Source organism: Entelurus aequoreus, linkage group LG04, assembly GCF_033978785.1.
Source record: "Entelurus aequoreus isolate RoL-2023_Sb linkage group LG04, RoL_Eaeq_v1.1, whole genome shotgun sequence".
NCBI classification, from domain to species: Eukaryota; Metazoa; Chordata; class Actinopteri; order Syngnathiformes; family Syngnathidae; genus Entelurus; species Entelurus aequoreus.
In genome coordinates, this window is record NC_084734.1 from 12,707,282 (window position 1) to 12,724,652 (window position 17,371).

Below are 17,371 nucleotides of genomic sequence, written 5' to 3' on the forward strand. Positions count from 1 at the left end.
ACACATCATGTGTTGCCTTCATTATAACACTTATATAAGACTTTTAAGGTCATTTTTGATAGTAGGCCAATATAGACACATAATGTGTTGCCTTCATTATAACACTTGTATAAGACTTTTAAAGTCATTTTTATAGTAGTCTAATATAGACACTTACATAATGTGTTGTCGCCATAACACTTATATAAGACTTTTAAAGTCATGTTGATAGTAGGCTAATTTAGACACTTACATCAAGTGTTGCCTTCATTATAACACTTAATATAAGACTTTTAAAGTCATTTTGATATTAGGCTAATGTAGACACGTCATGTGTTGCCTTCATTATAACACTTATATAAGACTTTTAAAGTCATTTTGATAGTAGGCTAATATGGACACATAATGTGTTGCCTTCATTATAACACATATAAGACTTTTAAAGTAATTTTGATAGTAGGCTAATATAGACACTTACATCATGTGTTGCTGTCATTATAACACTCATATAAGACTTTTAAAGTCATGTTAATAGTAGGCTAATATAGACACATCATGTGTTGCCTTCATTATAACACTTATATAAGACTTAAAGTCATGTTGATAGGCTAATATAGACACTTACGTCATGTGTTGCCTTCATTATAACACATATAAGACTTTTAAAGTCATTTTGATAGTAGGCTAATATAGACACTTACATCATGTGTTGCCTTCATTATAACACTTATATAAGACTTTTAAAGTCATTTTGATAGTAGGCTAATATGGACACATAATGTGTTGCCTTCATTATAACACTTATATAAGACTTTTAAAGTCATGTTGATAGTAGGCTAATATAGACACTTACGTCATGTGTTGCCTTCATTATAACACATATAAGACTTTTAAAGTCATTTTGATAGTAGGCTAATATGGACACATAATGTGTTGCCTTCATTATAACACTTATATAAGACTTTTAAAGTCATGTTAATAGTAGGCTAATATAGACACATCATGTGTTGCCTTCATTATAACACTTATATAAGACTTTTAAAGTCATTTTGATAGTAGGCTAATATAGACACATCATGTGTTGCCTTCATTATAACACTTATATAAGACTTTTAAAGTCATTTTGATAGTAGGCTAATATGGACACATAATGTGTTGCCTTCATTATAACACGTATATAAGACTTTTAAAGTCATGTTAATAGTAGGCTAATATAGACACATCATGTGTTGCCTTCATTATAACACTTATATAAGACTTTTAAAGTCATGTTAATAGTAGGCTAATATAGACACTTGCATCATGTGTTGTCTTCATTATTTGTGGCTCCAGTATGGCTCCTTCAACATTTTGTGTCGTCGACCCTTGTAGCAATCTGTAGAAACGTTGGCAGACTTTTTTTTTCCCCAAAACGTTGCAGTTCTCCTCCAGGCCACAAGAGGCGCCAAAAGCCCGTGGAGATAGTGACGTGACGCACTCAACCCGGAAGTGACTTGTCAGACGGCGGCTGTGGACCGCGTGTTTTTGGTGACTTAAGCCACTTTTATAAGTTTAATTTGAGCATTTATTCTCATGAGCGGCGATGAAGTCTGTGTTTGTTACCGTGGGAACTACCAGCTTTGACGAGCTTATCGAGAAAATAACGTCCGTCCATGCTGTTAAGGTGAGTGGAAAGAGGTTCGCCATTATGTTGTACGTCTAATGAATGTACCAAGCAATATATAAAGTGAGCATTATTGTGACACAGGCTCTAAAAGACCGCGGATATGAGCGGTTAGTCCTTCAGGTTGGACGAGGATCCTTTCTCCCAGACGCCCACACCTGTCCACACATCTACCTGGAGGTGTTTCCCTTTAAAGACTCCATAGCAGAGGACATGGAGCAGGCTGACCTGGTCATCAGCCACGCAGGCAAGTTGGCATCTCTTTCTATTGACATGCTTCCACCCTGCAACATATACGCTTCTAAGAGTCATTTGCTGTCCTTTTCATCAAAATTGGCAAACAGCCATAGACATCCACAATGTATCCCACCAGGCGTCAGAATCAGAATACTTTTATTGTCATTGTATGGAAACAACGAAATTGAACAGCAATCCAGCTCAGTGCTTTTTTAAAAAAAACCTACATAAAATAGTACAAACAATAATTTAAAAAATGTAACATAATAAAATGTTAAAAACATATTGCACAGCAGGGGCCGTATTTATCAAGCGTCGACTTAGAGTGCCATTTTACACTTAAAGGCCTACTGAAACCCACTACTACCGACCACGCAGTCTGATAGTTTATATATCAATGATGAAATCTTAACATTATAACACATGCCAATACGGCCGGGTTAACTTATAAAGTGACATTTTAAATTTGCCGCTAAACTTCCGGTTCGAAACGCCTCTGAGGATGACGTATGCGCGTGACGTAGCCCGGCGAACACGGGTATGCCTTCCACATTGAAGCCAATACGAAAAAGCTCTGTTTTCATTTCATAATTCCACAGTATTCTGGACATCTGTGTTCGTGAATCTGTTGCAATCATGTTCATTGCATTATGGAGAAGGAAGCTGAGCAAGCAAAGAAGAAAGTTGTCGGTGCGAAATGGACGTATTTTTTGAACGTAGTCAGCAACAACAGTACACAGCCGGCGCTTCTTTGTTTACATTCCCGAAAGATGCAGTCAAGATGGAAGAACTCGGATAACAGAGACTCTAACCAATAGGACTTTTGACTTCGATACACAGACGCCTGTAGAGAACTGGGACAACACAGACTCTTACCAGGATTACTTTGATTTGGATGACAAAGACGCAGACGTGCTACCGTGAGTATGCAGCTTTGGCTTCTAAACATTTGATCGCTTGACCGTATGTGCGCAACTTTTTTTTTGCGTATGTACGTAACTTTTTTAAAATATATAAGCTTTATGAACCTTGGGTTAGGTGAACGGTCTTTTGGGCTGAGTGATTGTGTGTGTTGATCAGGTGTTTGAATTGTATTGGCGTGTTCTATGGAGCTAGGAGCTAGCAGAGGAGCTAGGAGCTAGCATAACAAACACGTAGGTGTTTTTATGCAGGATTAATTTGTGGCATATTAAATATAAGCCTGGTTGTGTTGTGGCTAATAGAGTATATATATGTCTTGTGTTTATTTACTGTTGTAGTCATTCCCAGCTGAATATCAGGTCACCCCCGGCTCTCACAGCATCTTCCCTATCTGAATAGCTTCAACTCCCCACTAGTCCTTCACTTGCACTTTACTCATCCACAAATCTTTCATCCTCGCTCAAATTAATGGGGAAATCGTCGCTTTCTCGGTCCGAATCTCTCTCACTTCATGCGGCCATCATTGTAAACAATAGGGAACTTTGCGTATATGTTCAATTGACTACGTCACGCTACTTCCGGTAGGGGCAAGCCTTTTTTTATCAGATACCAAAAGTTGCGATCTTTATCGTCGTTCTATACTAAATCCTTTCAGCAAAAATATGGCAATATCGCGAAATGATCAAGTATGACACATAGAATAGATCTGCTATCCCCGTTTAAATAAAAACAATTCATTTCAGTAGGCCTTTAAGAGACCTTCAGAGGTGTCCTGCAGGCAGCTACAACCCTAAACTAACACCCTCCCCGGATTGCTAATAATCAAATGTAAATAATCAAATGCAGATACTTTTTCTTATGCCTTCTGATCTCTCTCTCTCTCTCTCTCCCCACTACTTGCTGTCCATATCCTACCCCCCCCTCCGCACCCCTGATTGTAAATAATTCAATGTGATTATCCTGTGTGATGACTGTATTATGATGATAGTATATATCTGTATCATGAATCAATTTAAAGGCCTACTGAAACCCACTACTACCAACCACGCAGTCTGATAGTTTATATATCAATGATGAAATCTTAACATTGCAACACATGCCAATACGGCCGGGTTAACTTATAAAGTGCAATTTTAAAATTCCCGCCACACTTCCGGTTGAAAAACTCCTTTGGATATGATTTATGCGTGTGACGTCACAAAAGTAACGGAAGTGGTTGGACCCCATCGGACCCCATAGAAAAGCCTCTTGTTTTCTTCGACAAAATTCCACAGTATTCTGGACATCTGTGTTGGTGAATCTTTTGCAATTTGTTTAATGAACAATGGAGACTGCAAAGAAGAACGTTGTAGGTGGGATCGATCGGTGTCTTAGCGGCTAAGTACAATACTGTAATATCTGTGATATTTGCATTAGTGTACTGTGTCTTTAAGGGTTTGGGGAACGCGCATGCGCGAGTGAGTTGGCGGAGAACTTGAGTGTGTGTGAGCGTGAGTTTTGGCTAACAGCAGCTCGTGTATGTGTGTGCGTTACTTTTTGAACTACAACCAGTTACCGCTTGTTAATAAAGCGATTGAGCAATTTGTTTAATGGACAATGGAGACTGCAAATAAGAAAGTTGTAGGTGCGATCGGTGGAGCGGCGGACTACAGCAACACCAACACCAGGAGGTTGTGTTGTGTTTTGAGCAGGATAACAGACGCACTACGGTGAGTCTAGCTTTTTTTGATCGCTTGCCCGTACGTGCGTGTCTATGTGCATGTGACGTACGTAACTTTGGGGAAATATATGTTTCTTGCCGACTGATGGCGGCCGGGGTGTCGTCAAAAGCGTACAATGCCCGCCGCCGCATCTAAGTTAGCTTCTGTTTTTTTAGCCTCACCAAGCGGAATATTATAATCGTGTATTTACATGTTCATGGTTTAATAGTATTATTGATCTTCTGTCTATCCATCCAGTCAGGTTTTTTTTAAAATTTAGTTTCTATCTGCATTTGAGACTGACGCTACCACGTTGGCTACGCAGCTAGGTTAGCTTCTGTTTTTTTAGCTTCGCCAAGCGGAATATTATTAATCGTGTATTTACATGTTCATGGTTTAATAGTATTATTGATCTTCTGTCTATCCATCCAGTCAGGGTTTTTTTAAATTTAGTTTCTATCTGCATTTGAGACTGACGCTATCACGTGGCTACGCAGCCAGGTTAGCTTCTGTTTTTTTTAGCTTCGCCAAGCGGAATATTATTAATTGTGTATTTACATGTTCATAGTTTAATAGTATTATTGATCTTCTGTCTATCCATCCAGTCAGGGTTTTTTTAAATTTAGTTTCTATCTGCATTTGAGACTGACGCTATCACGTTGGCTACGCAGCTAGGTTAGCTTCTGTTTTTTTAGCTTCGCCAAGCGGAATATTATTAATCGTGTATTTACATGTTCATGGTTTAATAGTATTATTGATCTTCTGTCTATCCATCCAGTCAGGTTTTTTTTAAATTTAGTTTCTATCTGCATTTGAGACTGATGCTATCACGTTGGCTACGTAGCTAGGTTAGCTTCTATTTTTTTAGCTTCGCAAAGCTGAATTATTAATCGTGTATTTACATGTTCAGTCACTGTGAATGTCCATTTCGCGTTCTCGACTCTCATTTTCAAGAGGATATAGTATCTGAGATCTACAATAGAAAAAGGAGAGAGTGTGGAATCCAATGAGCCAGCTTGTACCTAAGTTACGGTCAGAGCGAAAAAAGATACGTCCATCACTGCCTCTCAAGTCCTTCACTGTAACGTTCCTCATCTACGAATCTTTCATCCTCGCTCAAATTAATGGGGTAATCGTCACTTTCTCGGTCCGAATCTCTCTCGCTCCATTGTAAACAACGGGGAATTGTGAGCAGCACTACCGCTTGTGACGTCACGCTACTTCCGGTACAGGCAAGGCTATTTTTATCAGCGAGCAAAAGTTGCGAACTTTATCGTCGATTTTCTCTACTAAATCCTTTCAGCAAAAATATGGCAATATCGCGAAATGATCAAGTATGACACATAGAATGGATCTGCTATTCCCGTTTAAATAAAAAACATTTCATTTCAGTAGGCCTTTAAGTGGACCCCGACTTAAACAAGTTGAAAAACTTATTGGGGTGTTACCATTTAGTGGTCAATTGTACGGAATATGTACTTCACTGTGCAACCTACTAATAAAAGTCTCAATCAATCCTAAGTGGTTAGGAGTTGCCAGCGGGGGATGGCACTGAGGCGAGAGAGACATGCGCGAACGTTCAGGGAGCGGAAGGATGTCCTGGCTTTGTTTGATGACGAGCAGCTGATCAAACAGTATCGTTTAGACAGAGCGGGTATTATTTTTGTATATATATATATTATATATATAGAGCCACCAACACCAGTTTCAAATTAGTTGCCTAATTAATGAATTGGAAAGAAAAGGAAACATTTATTTTTGATTCATTGCCAATATTGTTTGTTTGTTTTGTATTATTTTGTAGTTTATTGTCAAAATATACACTCCCTTTGTCCACTTAAATATTTTTAAGATATTTCTTTATTCTTAGACAAGGGATTCCCTTCCGTGATTGGTCATTTCTATGGACACAGAAATGACGTCACCTAAAATTCAGTTTACGGCACATAGTAATGTCGTAATTCAGCTCTGAGTGTGACACTTAAGATTCAGTCCTACGCTGAAAGTGTGAGTAAGCCGCTCGATAACTAACTTTTAAGTGCAGCTTTCAGCGAAGAATTTCATTACTCATAAGTCAACTCTTAGCAGACTTCTTAGGAGTAATTCTAAGAAGCTTGATAAATACGGCCCCAGATCTCTATCAGGGGTAAGCAAGTTAATAAAGTGGTGAGTGTTCAGGTCTGTGCAGAGTTTAGGGCAGACCTGGGCATTGTGCGGCCCGCGGGCCGCATCCGGCCCTTTGTACGTCCCTGTCCGGCCCGCCTGAGGCCAATTATAAATTACAAAATAAATTTTAAAAAGCATCTATTTCGAGTGTGCAATACAACGGTGCTGCTTTTGTTTTGAAAAGCGTTATTTGTATTACTTCCGTGTGGACGTATGCTCGTGCGCGCAGCGGCAATCTCAAATTACAAAATAAATTTAAAAAAACATCTTTGTCGTGCGTGCAATACAACTGTGCTGCTTTTATTTTGAAAAGTGTTATATGTGCGTATGTCCTGTGAGGGAAGGCGCACAGCGACAAGTGATGCCCGGTTATCCCCGAGACGCTAAAAAGAGAAAAGTTGATGACGAATGGCGTGTTTTCAACAAGACATGGACTGCCAAGTAAAGGTAAAGCCGTGTGCTTATTTGTGGTACACACGTTGCTGTGTTTAAAGAATATAGTGTAACGACCTGCTGAAGTAAGATGTTGTCTTCTTGAGTTGCGTAAATGAGGAGTGAGGAGACATGCGTGTGGAAGGAACGAGATATGTTGAGCTGTGTTAGTATAGCTTGCTCAATAAAAGTTTAAAAAGAGCGTCAGACTTGATGTGCACTTCTTCTGGACGCTACAATTGGTGGCAGAAGTAAAACTTTGCGCATACTGCACTGTTTGTGTGCTACGTCATCGGGAGGTACGTGCCACGTGAGGAGCTCGCCGCAAAGAGAGAGAGAGAGAGAGAGAGAGAGAGAGAGAGTTTACAGGTGCAGCCATGCTGCTTGCCACGGGGGGAATTCCGCCCTCAATGAAGACTCCCAGGTTTGATGGCAAGGCGAACTGGGAGGCATTTCATCCCACTTCTGACACCAATTGTAGCATCCAGAAGAAGTGCACACCAAGTCTGATGCACTTTTTAAACTTTTATTGAGCATGCTATACTAACACAGCTCAACTTATCTCGTTCTTTCCAAAAGGAAAACCATTCCTCACTCCTCATTTCCGCAACAGCAACGCTTACTCCTTCTTCGCCAATCACCTTACAGGCGTGCTACGTTCACAACGTTTTCTTATCTGGTTAAATAAAGGTTCTACAACAAAGAGGATGCAGGATAAAGTGACAGAAATTGACATTTTTGTATTGTAATATACATCAGGAAGTGTTGTGTAAGAAAGTGTTAAAAACAAAACCATCAAAAGCCATCTGCTTTTGTATAAAGATAAGTTAGGTTAAATGAAAATATTATTATTATTATTATCTATCTTACGGTATATCAAAAATAATTTGAGGAAAATTTAATTGAAATATTGTCAGTGTGGCCCTCCAGCAGTGCTCGGGTTGCTCATGCGGCCCCCGGTAAAATTTAATTGCCCACCCCTGGTTTAGGGCAATAACAGCTGTAGGATAGAAACTGTTTTTCAATCTATTTGTCCTTGCTTTGATGGTCTTATAGCGCCTCCCTGAGGGCAAGAGTTAAAGCCAGTGGTGACCTGGGTGGGATGAGTCCCTGAGGATGCTGTTTGCTCTCCTGCTGCAGTGTCTCTTATACAGGTCCTCTAGAGATGTAAGAGGACATGCAGTGATCCTCTGGGCCGCGTTTATGACCCCCTGTAATTTCTTTCTCTCTGCCAGCGTGCAGCTAGAAAACCACACGGAGATACCGTAGGTCAGTATTGACTCAACAGAGCAGCGATAGAAGGACAGGAGCAGGTTATCAGCAAAATCTATTTTCCTCAGCCTTCTCAGAAAATACAGTCTTTGCTGACCTTTTTTTCTGGAGTGCAGTGGTGTTGCTTTTCCAGGTCATGTTGCTTGAGATGTTCACGCCCAGGAACTTGCACTCTGAGACCCTTCCCACCTCCTCTCCCATGATGTAGATGGGCTGGATGAGCTCAGTGATTTTTTTTTTTTCCTGAAATCAACAATCAGCTCCTTGGTCTTTGTGGGGTCGAGAATGAGGTTGTTTTTGGCATAGTGGTCTGACAGTGCCTTCACCTCTTCTCTATAGGCAGTCTCGTCCCCTTCTGTGATGAGCCCCACCACTGTAGTATCATCCGCACAGTTGATGATGGAATTGCTCGGATGGATGGGAATACAGTCATAGGTGTAAAGACTGAAAAGCGAGGGGCTCAAAACACAGCCCTGTGGGGCACCGGTGCTGAGGGTTGAGGAAAGAGGGTGTCCGACGTTCACTCTCTGAGGGCGGTCCGTTAGAAAGTCCTTGATCCAGTAACAGATCTGTTGAGACAGGCCTAACTCCAGCAGCCTGGAAATCAGTCTGCTCGACAGAATTGTGTTAAGGGCATCCAAATGATCAATCACCTACCGTATTTTCCGGACCATAGGGCGCACCGGATTATAAGGCGCACTGCCTGTGAGCGGGTCTAGTCAGGTCTATTTTCATACAAAACGCGCACCGGATTATAAGGCGCATTAAAGGAGTCATAAATAATGATAAATGGGTCGTACTTGTATAGTGCTTTTCTACCTTTAAGGTAGGGCTGGGCAATATATGGAATATATTCGATATATCGCGGGTTTGTCTCTGTGCGATATAGAAAATGACTATATAGTGATATTGGAGTATACGTTGTCACGCAGTTGCTTTTAGCTGCGGCATTACACTACAGGCTCTTCTCACTCTTTCTTGTCTCTCCTTCTCACAGAGATATAAAACAAGCGCACCTTCTTACATACGTCACATACTGTCGCGCGTGCAACATCATACGCCCTCGCCGAGCAGAGAGGTAGTGGCATGGGTAACGTTAGCTGTGGTGCTAGCGGTGCGGTGCGAGTGGTAATACTAGAGAAAGAAGGTGCGAATCTGGTAACAAATGAAGGAAGAAGAATTAATTCACAAGAAAAACAGCAGGGGGTCCATCGTCTGGCGGTGGTTTGGCTTCAAGCGGGAAGATGTCGAACAGACATCAGTAATATGTCAAGTATGCGGCAAAAGCGTTGCTACAAAAAGTAGCATTACTGCTAATGTGTAGCATCATTTGAAAAGTCACCCGCTAGAGAATGAAGAGTGCTTGAAACTCCGCATGTCAACATCTCGGCCGGTGCCACACCCACAAAATGCAGAAGCAACCATTTCCGCATCAACACCGTATGAAAAAATAGTCAACAACAGAAGGAGATAACGTCCGCAGGAACCTACCACATAGCGAAGGACATACACTATTTGATTTCCTATTACGCAGCTCATTTTTATTTGACACTTATTGAAATATCTTGTGTGACATCATGCACAAAAGTGCACTTTTTTTGTTTTAAACTATTGTAGTGGCGTTCTGTACAAAAAGTGCACTTTAATTTAGTGTTGTTTTAATATGTCATCTTAGTGACATGCACAAAAGTGCACTCATAGCTTGTTTTAAAATGTCTCTGACAATCTTGCACTTTCTGTTTTGGAAATGACATGAATGTTTGTGCCACTGCTTAATAACTGTTTAATAAATACACTTTTGCTAAATTGACTTAGTTGTGATTTCCCTCTCTGCATGAAAGTTTAAAAGTAGCATATATTAATGCAGTATGAAGAAGAATGTTTTAATGTAGACACATAGAATCATCATACTGCTGTGATTATATGCATCAAGTGTTCATTCAAGGCTAAGGCAAAAATATGGAGATATATATGGTGTATCGTGACATGGCCTAAAAATATTGAGATATTAATAAAGTGGGCATATTCAACTGAATATGGGTTGAAAATGATTTGCAAATCATTGTATTTCGTTTATATTTACATAATAATAATAATAATAATGGATTAGATTTTATATCGCGCTTTTCTATTATTAGATACTCAAAGCGCTCACAGAGAAGTGAGAACCCATCATTCATTCAGTGTTTCCCATAAACTACCAAGATACCTGTGGCGGTAGGGGCGTGGCTATGGGCGTGGTCACCATGACATCATCGAGTAATTTGCATAATTTACTACATGATATGATTTTCTCTAAAAAGGCTCAAAACATGTATACTTACTAATTAATAGTAACAGTTTTGTTTTAAACGTCCATCTATCCATCCATCCATCCATTTTACAATATAATTACAACACTTTATGTACATATTTATATACAGATTTGAACAATAAGTTATTCACTGAAATATATTTATTAATTGTGGTTCATACAAAAAATATATCTTATAAAAGCTAAAATGTCTCAAAGCTCTGCCCCTTTAATTAGTGCATACTAAATAATTTAACTTTAGCCTACTACTACAACCATATTATTTACCAGCAACATAAAGTGAAACAGAAGCAGAGGTGTCCTGCCACAGTCAGTAACAAATAAACAGAAAACAGTAGTGGTGGTAGATAGACACAGAGCTTCATCAAACATCTGATCCACTGAAAAAAGAGCTCCAAAAATCTTGAACTTTAGACTGCCATCAGTTTTACTCCCTACACTTAACCATGTGTTTCCTACTGCCTGCAGACTTTGCACCCTTTGTTATATACACATGTTGTGTTTCTAATATAAATACATTTAATAAAGTCAAATACAAATAAGGCAACAAGAGAAGTATCCTACACTTCTCTTTTGTAAAGTAAATCTGAACAGCCGATATGGGCATCTACATCAACTATATGATTTGCCTGAGAAGCTGGAGAGGACAAAAAAAAAAAAAAAAAAATTTTTTCTTTAAATTTTTTATTTTTTTATTTTTTTTATTTGTGGCGGATGTAATTCTTTCGTGGCGGGCCGCCACAAATAAATGAATGTGTTGGAAACCCTGATTCACACCTGGTGGTGATAAGCTACATTTGTAGCCACAGCTGCCCTGAGGTAGACTGACGGAAGCGAGGCTTACCATTTGCACCTACGGCCCCTCCGACCACCACCTATCATTCATTCAACATTCATTCACCAATGTGAGCGGCACCGGGGGCAAGGGTGAAGTGTCCTGCCCAAGGACACAACGGCAGCGATTTTGGATGTCAAGAGGCGGGGAGCGAACCTGCAACCCTCAGGTTTCTGGCACGGCCGCTCTACCCACTACGCCATGCCGCCCCTATATCGAGTATATTCCATATATCGCCCAGCCCTAAGCACCAGTTATCAACTCTGTGGCCTTCCGTGTTTTTAAAAGGAGTTCCAAACACTGGGTTGGTGGTAAGTGCAAACCAGAAGTTACCCCGTTGGTAATCTGCAACCTGGTCTCTCTCAGGGGCGGGAAGCTGCTTGGAGGCCCTGGGTGCTGGCAAAGCCTTGCTGGTGGTGGTCAATGACAAGCTGATGGACAACCACCAGCTGGAACTGGCCAGACAGCTGCACCTGGACTCCCACTTGCTCTACTGCACCTGCAGGTAAGTCTGTGGGCTGCACACTACGGTAGAACCAGAGACAAAAGAATGTTTGTTTGCCTCTCAGCACTCTGACGGAAACACTCCGGACCATGGATCTGTCCGTCCTTCAGCCTTTTGTGCCCGGTCAGCCAAAGAAGTTTGCGGACTTTATGAAAAGAGCTCTAGGTCTCCAGTAAAGCTTCATGTTGATGATAACGTCGATCGCGAGCTTCCAGTCCATGGCGGAGGGTGTGTCAGTCCATCCATTAAAAAAATAGACCTAAAAATGAGCGATCATCAATCTCCACCAAGACGTGACTTTGGTCACTTGATTGACATTCACGGCACCCGAGGGTCTTGTGAGATGACGCTGGCTGCTGCCAGATCATTAAGAAAAAATGACCGACAAGAAGGCGAGAAACACTTTTTATTTGAACAGACTCTCGCGCCGCCTTAGGACCGACTGACCCATGTTCATCTGCTGTTCACATGGAACCCTTCTCCACTTAGGCCTTCAAAGTTCTCGTTTTAATATTTGCTACTACCACCAAGATCTGCACCCGCGACGGCTCCACCTGGGCTCGCGCCCGAGGCTTCAGCGCGCACCGTGGCGGCCATCCTACTCGTCGCGGCCGGGTATGGGCCCGACGCTCCAGCGCCATCCATTTTTAGGGCTAGTTGATTCGGCAGGTGGGTTGTTACGCACTCCTTAGCGGGTTCCGACTTCCATGGCCACTGTCCTGCTGTCTATAGCAACCAACACCTTTTCTGGGGTCTGATGAGCGTCGGCATTAGGCGCCTCAACCCGGCGTTCGGTTCCTCCCGCAGCGCCAGTTCTGCCTACCAAAAGTTAAAGTTAAAGTACCAATGATTGTCACACACACACTAGGTGTGGTGAAATTTGTCCTCTGTATTTGACCTATCCCTTTGTTCACCCCCTGGGAGGAGAGGGGAGCAGTGGGCAGCAGTGGTGGCCGCGCCCGGGAATCATTTTGGTGGTTTAACCCCCAATTCCAACCCTTGATGCTGAGTGCCAAACAGGGAGGTAATGGCTCCCATTTTTATAGTCTTTGGTATGACTCGACCCATCTCAGGGCAGACACTCTAACCACTAGGCCACTGAGTAGTAGATAAAAGTGGCCCACTTTAATCTTGGCACAACCTAGAACGGGGGTCTCCAGCCTCGTTCAAGCCAGGCAGCAGTTCAGAAGATATGTTGCGGGTGTGAAACTACTGGATTTGACGGAACAAGCCTGAACTGCTGCCTGGCTTATTTTGACATGAACGATAATGATTGCAAGGCATCCTCACTGCACCTGCGCCCGGGCTTTGAACCTGCCGTCAAAACTCTAAAGACCAACCGCACAGTTCTTGTCTTCACAATAAAAGCGCTGCTTCACTTTGCCTGCGCTAACAAAATAAGAGTCTCAGAAAGCTGGCGCGCACGGAGTTTGCCCCCATTGTATTTCTTGTAAAGTGTATAATCAAACCCCGGCCGAGTCATACCAAAGACTATAAAAATGGGAGCCATTACCTCCCTGCTTGACACTCAGCATCAAGGGTTGGAATTGGGGGTTAAATCACCAAAATGATTCCCGGGTGCGGCACCTCCCAGAGGGTGATCAAGGGTGATGGGTCAAATGCAGAGAATAATAGAATAGAATAGAAAGTACTTTATTGATCCCTGGGGGAAATTCAGCACCACAGTTCGCTCACAATAGACAAACATTTAGATATTTTTACATGTGAATAATATAAATACCGTCTATTATACAGCATTATTCACATGTGAATAATGTAAATACAGTCTATTATACAGAATTATTCACATGTGAATAATATAAATACAGTCTATTATACAGCATTATTCACATGTGAATAATATAAATGCAGTCTATTATATAGCATTATTCACATGTGAATAATATAAATACAGTCTATTATACAGCATTATTCACATGTGAATAATGTAAATACAGTCTATTATATAGCATTATTCACATGTGAATAATATAAATACAGTCTATTATACAGCATTATTCACATGTGAATAACAAATACAGTCTCTTATTCAGCATTATTCACATGTGAATAATATAAATACAGTCTCTTATACAGCATTATTCACATGTGAATAATATAAATACAGTCTATTATACAGCATTATTCACATGTGAATAATATAAATACAGTCTATTATACAGCATTATTCACATGTGAATAATATAAATAGTCTATTATACAGCATTATTCACATGTGAATAACATAAATACAGTCTATTACACAGCATTATTCACATGTGAATAATATAAATACAGTCCATTATACAGCATTATTCACATGTGAATAACAAATACAGTCTCTTATTCAGCATTATTCACATGTGAATAATATAAATACAGTCTCTTATACAGCATTATTCACATGTGAATAATATAAATACAGTCTATTATACAGCATTATTCACATGTGAATAATATAAATACCGTCTATTGTACAGCATTATTCACATGTGAATAACATAAATACAGTCTATTACACAGCATTATTCACATGTGAATAATATAAATACAGTCTATTACACAGCATTATTCACATGTGAATAATATAAATACCGTCTATTATACAGCATTATTCACATGTGAATAATACAAATACAGTCTATTATACAGCATTATTCACACGTGAATAACATAAATACTCTATTATACAGCATTATTCACATGTGAATAACACAAATACAGTCCATTATACAGCATTATTCACATGTGAATAACACAAATACAGTCCATTATACAGCATTATTCACATGTGAATAATATAAATACAGTATTATTTCACCACACCTAGTGTGTGTGTGACAGTCATTGGTACTTTAACTTAACTTAAAAGGAGTATGGAAGCTGGACAAACAGGATGGCAAAAAGCAAGCACTTTTATGTGGTATTGGACAGAAAGGAGGACTTTTTTCCTCCTCCATTTGAAAATGTGGATGTTATCATCACTACTGTCTGATTCCAATCAATGCAAGTCATCACAATCAGGTTATACACCAACTTTTATTCTTGTCCTCATGAAAGAAAAGAATGTTAAACATGTTTGTGTTATCATTAAACACATTTAACTTGTTAACAAAAATGTCTCTTTCATAAATAAATCAATATAAATGATATATATGAATGATCCCCTCCACTTGGTCCATTAAAGAGTAGCTGACCACCCCTGATGTACAGTAAGATACTGGGCTGCATGAATGGTCAACAGGTAAAGTGACATTTTAATCACCTGGTCCACCTCAAGCAGGTCAAAGTCCAGTTTCAATTCACTTTGTATCAAAATAATCTCAAACTTGCACGCTGAGTAGACTTTGCTCCAACGAACGGGATTTCCCTCTGGCTGCAGTTCAAGTCATGTCAGGAAAATAGGTTTATATTTATGGTTTGAAGACTTTATACCGGGTAATAAGGAAGGCACCATTAAAATGTTGTTGTGATTATTCTAGCGACCATTGTGCAAGTGGCAGGCGGTTCAGAACACACTGGGATATTTGCATGGTAACCTGATAGTCAGCTGTGTGTCTCAAGGTTACACACACACACCTGTTGATACTGAATTCACTCAGGGTGTTGACTTAACCTTTTCACTTACTTTAAGCACTTTCATCACCAGTGGCTAGTTCATTGAGCTAATTAAGACTAGTATTTACCAACTAGGAACTTCTAATTACGGTCATACTTATTACATTAGGTCACTTTTAATCGTGTCAAATCCAATTTTTCGTCATTAACGTTGCGGTTTCTGCACGGTGCAAGTTCTTTGCCCTCTTCCTGCGCTCAACTTGTTGGGCACGGGGAAAAAAACGGGTCGGTCACACCCTGAAGTGCTCGTTGATGGGCTGTCATGGTGTGACCACAAGCCGATTGATACGCCTTCTTTGTGAGAGGGCGATTGCTTACCACCGAAGCAGCTCAACCTCAGCCACAGAGCCAGAGCATTAGCTTCTCCCCAAACTAAAGGTGTAAGTAACTAACACGAGTCATGATGTCAGCAGAGCTACTTTGTCCATGAGCGTCAAGCACACCTGTGAAGTGAAAACCATTTCAGGTGACTACCTCTTGAAGCCCGTCGAGAGCATGCCAAGAGTGTGCAAAACAGTAATCGGAGCAAAGGCTGGCTACTTTGAAGAAACTAGAAAATAAAACATTCTCTCCATTAGCTTCAAGAGGTAGTCACCTGAAATGGTTTTCACTTCACAGGTGTCATACTTTTATGCCTTCAGTGACAATCTACAATGTAAATAGTCTTAAAAATAAAGAAAACACATTGAAATGAGAAGGTGTGTCCAAACTTTCGGCCTGTAGTGTAGCTCGGCTCCCGGTTTCACGTTTACAGCGTTAGGTCACGCCGACCTCACTCTCTCGGCTTCCGTCTGCGCCGACATTTCACCTCGTCTCTTCGTGCTCGCTTCTCCAAACCCCGTTTCCATATGAGTTGGGAAATTGTGTTAGATGTAAATATAAATAAATACAATGATTTGCAAATCCTTTTCAACCCATATTCAATTGAATGCACTACAAAGACAAGATATTTGATGTTCAAACTCATAAACTTTATTTTTTTTTGCAAATACTAATTACCTTAGAATTTCATGGCTGCAACACGTGCCAAAGTAGTTGGGAAAGGGCATGTTCACCACTGTGTTACATGTCCTTTCCTTTTAACAACACTCAGTAAACGTTTGGGAACTGAGGAGACACATTTTTGAAGTGGAATTCTTTCCCATTCTTGCTTGATGTACAGCTTAAGTTGTTCAACAGTCCGGGGGTCTCCCTTGTGCTATTTTAGGCTTCATAATGCGCCACACATTTTCAATGGGAGACAGGTCTGGACTACAGGCAGGCCAGTCTAGTACCCGCACTCTTTTACTATGAAGCCACGTTGATGTAACACGTGGCTTGGCATTGTCTTGCTGAAATAAGCAGGGGCGTCCATGGTAACGTTGCTTGGATGGCAATATATGTTGCTCCAAAACCTGTATGTACCTTTCAGCATTAATGGCGCCTTCACAGATGTGTAAGTTACCCATGTCTTGGGCACTAATACACCCCCATACCATCACACATGCTGGCTTTTACACTTTGCGCCTATAACTTTGGTCTTTGGTCCGGAGGACACGACGTCCACAGTTTCCAAAAACAATTTGAAATGTAGACTTGTCAGACCACAGAACACTTTTCCACTGTGTATCAGTCCATCTTAGATGAGCTCAGGCCCAGCGAAGCCGACGGTGTTTCTGGGTGTTGTTGATAAACGGTTTCCGCCTTGCATAGAGTTTTAACTTGCACTTACAGATGTAGCGGCCAACTG

The 17,371-nt window shown here is 40.6% G+C and overlaps 1 protein-coding gene across 1 annotated transcript; it reads left to right on the forward strand.

Annotated features, from left to right (window-relative positions):
* The first annotated feature begins 1,419 nt into the window (after positions 1 to 1,419).
* On the forward strand, positions 1,420 to 12,478 carry zgc:92907 (uncharacterized protein LOC436733 homolog). Its single transcript, XM_062043429.1, has 4 exons — positions 1,420 to 1,642; positions 1,727 to 1,889; positions 11,886 to 12,024; positions 12,089 to 12,478. The coding sequence occupies exons 1-4, from the start codon at positions 1,562 to 1,564 to the stop codon at positions 12,198 to 12,200; spliced, it is 495 nt and encodes a 164-aa protein (XP_061899413.1). The 5' UTR covers positions 1,420 to 1,561; the 3' UTR covers positions 12,201 to 12,478.
* Positions 12,479 to 17,371: the final 4,893 nt, after the last annotated feature.